We start from the raw sequence: 6000 nt of genomic DNA on the forward strand, positions 1-6000 counted from the left end.
ATATATAAATGCAACCTGCTCAGTTTGTACTGTATGTCTTCAGGGCTGACCATTTGGTATAGGATATCCAATTGGTGTAGTCTGGCTGGACATTTCATATGAAATGCTATTTGTAAAATTCAAGCTTAATTGGGTGTCTGTATTACTTTTCTATTGATGCTATAAGACACCATGACCAAGGCAACTTATGGAAGAAAGTTTATTTGAGGCTTAAAGTTCAGAGAGTGATTCCACAACCAGAAAGATGAAGAGCATGGCAGCAGGCAGGCAGGCATGGAGCTGGAGCAGTAGCTGAGAGCTTACATCTTTATCTACAAGCAGGAGGTAGAGCCTACCCCCAGTGACACATCTCCTCCAACAAGGGCACAGCTCCTAATCCTTTCCAAACTCTTCCACCAACTGGGAACCACATAGTCAAATAGATGAGCCTATGGGGGTCATTATCATCCAAACCACCACAGTATCCTGTGTTCTTCCTTCTTCCTCTCCTCTCCTCTCTCTCTCTCTCCTCTCCCTTCCCTCCTCCCCCTCTTCTCCCTTCATCTCCTCACCTCTCCTCTCTTCCCCCCTCTCCTCTCTTCCTCCCATCCCTGTGTCCCTTTTTCTTTCAAGACAGAGTCTCACCATGTAGCCTAGAACTTGCTATATGGATCAGACTTGCCTCAGATTCACATAGATCTACTTGCCTCTACCTCCTGAGCGCTGGGATTAAATGTGTGCACCACTAATCTGGTTTAAGGTTTTTCTGCTTTGTTTTTTTTTTTTTTTTTAATTTCTAAATCACATTTATTTCTTTTGTGTGTATATGTGGAGGTCAAAGGACAATTTGAAATCAGTTTGTTCCTCCTCTTATGGATGTCACTGGGATTGAACTCAGGTTGTCAAGCTTGGCAGCAAGTGACTTAACTCACCAAGCCATCTCAGTGAGTTAAGTGGCATACCATGTAAGCAGGAGGTACAGCCTCTTAACAGGGCTGGGGACTCCAGGACACTGCAAGACACTATGCCAAAGCATAGAATGCTGGGCCTGTATCTGTCTTCCTCTCTTGCCCCAACCATTCACTGCCAGCATATTTGAATGAACAGCAACCAGCAGAAAATGTGTGATCCCAGAATGCCACTTAAAGACGCTACAAGTACAGGGAATATGAGCCTCTATTTTTAGAAATGCTTGCGCGCCAGATGAAATGAAAACATTTCTTGGCTCATTCAAGCAGGCATGCATTTGCTGGAAACTCCAAGTCTGGTAGCATAAGGGAGCTTTCCCTGTTGGACACAAAACTTGGAAACCTGTCTCTTTGTGCCCTGCAGGAGCCATTTCAGGGTTTTTAGCCTGGTCGTCTGACCGAGCAGATGGGTCATGAGAAAGGTGATCGTAGGCTCTCTTATAGCTGTCACTTTCTGCTAAGTTATGTATATAGAACTTGGAGTGAGTCAGCATTTGAAAAAAAAGTTGTTAGAGAAACTTTATTTTTTAAAAATGATATACTTGGTGTGTGTATGTGGGGGGGGTGCACATCCTGCCATACACACGTGGGGTCAGAGGGCAGCTTACAGGGGTCGGTTCTCTCCTTCCACTCTGTGGGTTCTGGGGATGGAACTCCGGTCAACAGGCTTGGCAGCAAGCTCCCTGACCCACTGAGCCGTCTCGCCAGCCCTGGAATCTTTTTCCATAGTACTCTTCAGAGGGAGGCACGTAGACAGACGCGCAGGTTGGAAAGTGGGGATGGCTGTCGGGGGTGCAGATAGGCAAGTTCTCCCCGTCTTCCTTCTGGTGAGGTGCTAGGGATTGGACTGGGGGACTTGTGCATGCTAGGCAGACGTTCTCCCACTGAGCGACACGCCAGCTCCTGATTCTGTCCAGGCAGACTTTCCCTGTGGAACCCAGGCTGGCCTTGAGCTCTTGACCCTCCTGCCTTGTCCGATTACAGGCCTCACAAGTGCTTGGATGTCAAGGGTGTCCCTTTACACTCAGCTTCTTGTTCATCTTTTCTGAGGTCACTGAGGATGTTCTGCTCCACCTAAGAAGTGGAAAGTCTTCTTCATCGTTGTAAAGGCTAAAACTCTAATATTCTGTTTTGCAGCCATTGCTGAAAAGGCAGAAGAAACCAAGCCAGATCAACTTCCCCCAGGACCTATAGCAGGGAACCTACCAGCGGACCACAGGCCACTCTCTCCTCACTCCAGTGGGTACCAGCTGTCACCATCCCGGACTCGGAGATCACTTCCTGCACACACAGCCACTCCCCAGGTGACCTCTGCAGCATCAAAGCTTCTACCTCCTGTTGCCTTTAATCACACAATTGGACACATAATACTTTCGGAACATAAAAATGTCAAATTTAATTGCTCAATCAATATTCCTAACACGTACCAAGAAACAGCTGGCATTACATGGTGGAAAGATGGAAAGGAATTGCTTGGGGCACATCATTCGATCACACAGTTTTATCCTGACGAGGAAGGGGTGTCAATCATTGCATTGTTCAGGTATGTGTCCTTTCTTTCTAAATGTCATTGTGCTAATGCCGCCCCGAAAGCAGAACCCTTAAGGAAAAATCAGCCTTGTTTTAAGAAGCCTTGATCCCTTTAGAGTGTGGATAAATACTAACCTGTGTTTGTTGATTTCTTTTAAATGAGCTTGTCCCATGGTAACTGCTGGCTAACACACACTCTGAGAGTTTAAAGGGCTGTTCCCAACTCATCTACAGTCAGTATTAAGTACACCTTAGCTCCAAGAGCTACCAGGAAGTGGAAAACAGTGTGGATGGAAGGGGGTATATTTATGTTTGTGAGTGTGTGTGAACGTGTGAGTATGTTTGAGAGTGTGTGTGTTTGTTCATATTCAGTTCTGGGGATAGAATCTTGAACCTTGAACATGCTAAGCATACATTCTACCTCTGAGTTATACACTAACCCAAGAGAAAGTGGGCCTTTTTTGGAGACAGGCTCTCATGTAGTTCAGGCTGAACTCAGACTTACCGTGTAGCCAAGGCTGGTCTTAAATTCCTGATCACCTACATGCTAAGGTTACAAGGCTGGATTGAAAAGTGGTTAGTGTTTTTTGTTTGTTTATTTTAAAAATTATTTATTACTTTATTGTGTGTGTGTGTGTGTGTGTGTGTGTGTGTGTGTGTGTGTGTGTGTGTATGGATGTGCATTATGTATATGTCTGGTGCCTTCAGAGGTTAGAAGAGGGTGTTAGATCCTCTGGAACTGGAGTTACAGACAGTTGTGGAACACCATGTGAATCCTGGAACTGAACACCAGACCTCTGCAGGAGCAGCATGTTCCCTTAACTGCTAAGCCATCTCTGCAGCCCCAGGAAAGTAGCTTTTTAAAGGATTATGAAAAGAGATCAGCTGTTGGAGAGAGGGCTCAGTTGGTAAAGTGCTTGCCTTATAAACATGAGGACCTAAATTCAGTCCTCAGTGGGAGATGAGATGATGGATTCCAGTTCTGGGGAGGCAGAGGCAGGTGGCTACCTTCGTCTGACTGACCAAACCAGCATAGCCTACTTGTCACACACACACACACACACACACACACACACACACACACACACACGCACGCGCACACGCACACACACGCACACACGTGATATACACACACGCATGCACACACATACGCACATGCACGTGCACACACACAATATCAGTGTTACCTGTGGTTATGGGGACTTTAAAGCAGTGTGGCTGTCCCAGCCCTTTGATTCACTCAGGGTCACCCCCTGTGTCCCCATCGCCTGCCTTTCTGCTACTGCTGGTTATGGCACCAGTGCAGCTTGTGCCCAGAGAGGCAGAAGGAAAGGGAATGAGACAGACTCTCAGCCACACTTTCTTTTTCTTTTTAAATTATCCTTCCCTCATACAATACAGCCTCGCCTCCCTCTGCTCTTCCCAATCGACGCCGCCCACCTCCCCTCTCCCCCAGATCCACTGCTCCTCCATTTCTCATCAGAAAAGAGCAGGCCTCCTAGGGATCAACTGAGCATGGCATGACAAGATGCAATAAGACTAGCCACAAACCCTCATATCAAGGCTGGACCAGGCAACCCAGAAGAAGAGGGTCCCAAGAGCAGGCAAAAGAGTCAGAGACACCCCCTTGCCCACTGTTAGGAGTCCCACAAAAACTACAAGCTAAACCACAGCACATGTGTAGAAGACCTCGCACAGACCCATGCAGGCTCCGTGATTGCCCCTTCAGTCTGTGTGAGCCCCCGTGAGCCCTGGTTAGTTGATTCTGTGGGATGTGTTCTTGTGGTGTCCTCCACCCCCTCTGGCTCCTACAATCCTTCCTCCCCCTCTGCTTCGAGATTCCCCAAGCTCTGCCTAATGTTTTGGTGTGGGTCTCTGCATCTGCTCTCATCAGCCGTTAGAGGAAGCCTTTCTGATGTCAGCCACACTTTCCACAGTCCTTCCGTTTTGCAAAGGTAAGGTTGGTGAGTTAGGGGTAACTGTGATCAGCCAAGGCAGGACATGCATCTGGAATAGTCTGTTCTCCCAAAAGTTGAGCCATCCTATTTCAGAGGTTGTGGACTCTGAGATTTTGCTCTTCTACCTCCTTAGTTATTCTCCGGTTCTTGTTTTTATTAACATGTATTCATCGTGCATATTAATGAGGTACTTGTGGTATGTACACCAAGCACTGATGGAATCAGGGTAATTAGTATTTCCTCCTCCTTATTGTTTAGAGCTCGTCTCTTCTAGATCTTCATAAACTATATCGCAGGTTGTTGCACATGACAGCTATCCCACTGTCCTGTGGAGCTCGGGATAGCTCCACAGGAATACATTTGGCTATGTATTCCTTTTATCAAACTTTGGTTCCTGGATCCAGCCTCTTTTTCTTCTACCCGTCCCCACTTCTGGCCTCTGATAATCGGAGTTCTACATTCCGATTGCCTTCTTCTAACCTGAAGGGTTCTATCTTCATGGGTTGCAACTGAAGAACTGACTTGGCCTGTTGTACCCAAAAGCTCAAAGTGAGGCGCGAACTACCCCAGTGAGAGCGAGACCTTTTGCCTCCCCGCGCTCTGGAGTGGAGCTGTCTTTGGTCTGATGTTGTCACTTTCTCTGACCTGACACTTGGCCCCATCTGTATGTGTCATTGCCTTTAGGTGAATCACTTTTGTTTCCTTTTCAAGAAAGCCACCTCTCAGTCCCTTCCCGCAGACCTGACGTCAGAATTGAGTTTGTCAGTATTTCCACTAGGTGTGCTCTGTTTCAGGGAGGAGAACAGACTTCTACGATTCTCTTGGTTCATTTTATTCTAGCGAGGTGTATCAAGCTGTTCTTCTCATACAGGGGCCACACAGGCTATCTGACTGTATTTTTTTTTTCTGCATCCACTACAGAAAGCAGATGTTTTACATAAACAAAGCTTACAAAGAGAAAAGGAACACATTTAATAAGCGCATAGTGGGGGCGTTTAATGGCCTAAAGAAACAGAAGGGTCACATAGGTCAGATGTCACTTGAAGAGAGCACAACCCTGCTGTTACAGCCAGCTGTGTGATGATGGGTCAGCAGCCACAGCTCCCTGGCTTTCTTTCCATAGTGATGGGCTTGGACCCCATGATGCTGGCCCTAAGGATGTGGTTGTTTAGGCCTGGGGGATGGCTCAGTAGGTAAAGTACTTGCCATAAGGACCTGAGTTTGATACACAGAACGGACACCTTGAACGAGCCGACCGTGTTGGCACACACGTGAAGTTCCAGTGCTAGGGAGGCGGAAATAGGAAGACCCCTGGGGTTTGCTGGCCACCAGCCTAATCTACTTAGGATGATCCATGCCTCCATCTCTGGGCAGGTTCCTGCTGTATTTGGGGTGGGCGTTCATAGACTCTGAGCCAAACTCACCTACACTTGGCCTTTCCTGGCCCCAGTTTCTGTTGTCCCTTCTTTTTTTTTTTTTTTTTTTTTTTTTTTGAGATTGGGTTTCTCTGTGTAGCTTTGTGCCTTTCCTGGAACAAACTCTATAGCCCAGGTTGGCCTTGAACT

The 6000-nt window shown here is 47.0% G+C and overlaps 1 protein-coding gene across 1 annotated transcript in view; it reads left to right on the forward strand.

The window, feature by feature from the left end:
• Positions 1-6000, forward strand: part of Mertk (MER proto-oncogene, tyrosine kinase) — a 108686-nt gene that overhangs the window by 24124 nt on the left and 78562 nt on the right. Inside the window, exon 2 of the mRNA XM_028893379.2 lies at positions 2085-2490. Within this exon, the coding sequence (XP_028749212.1) occupies positions 2085-2490 (406 nt within the window). The remainder of the gene's footprint in view (positions 1-2084; positions 2491-6000) is intronic.

Source organism: Peromyscus leucopus, chromosome 4, assembly GCF_004664715.2.
Source record: "Peromyscus leucopus breed LL Stock chromosome 4, UCI_PerLeu_2.1, whole genome shotgun sequence".
Lineage (NCBI taxonomy): Eukaryota > Metazoa > Chordata > Mammalia > Rodentia > Cricetidae > Peromyscus > Peromyscus leucopus.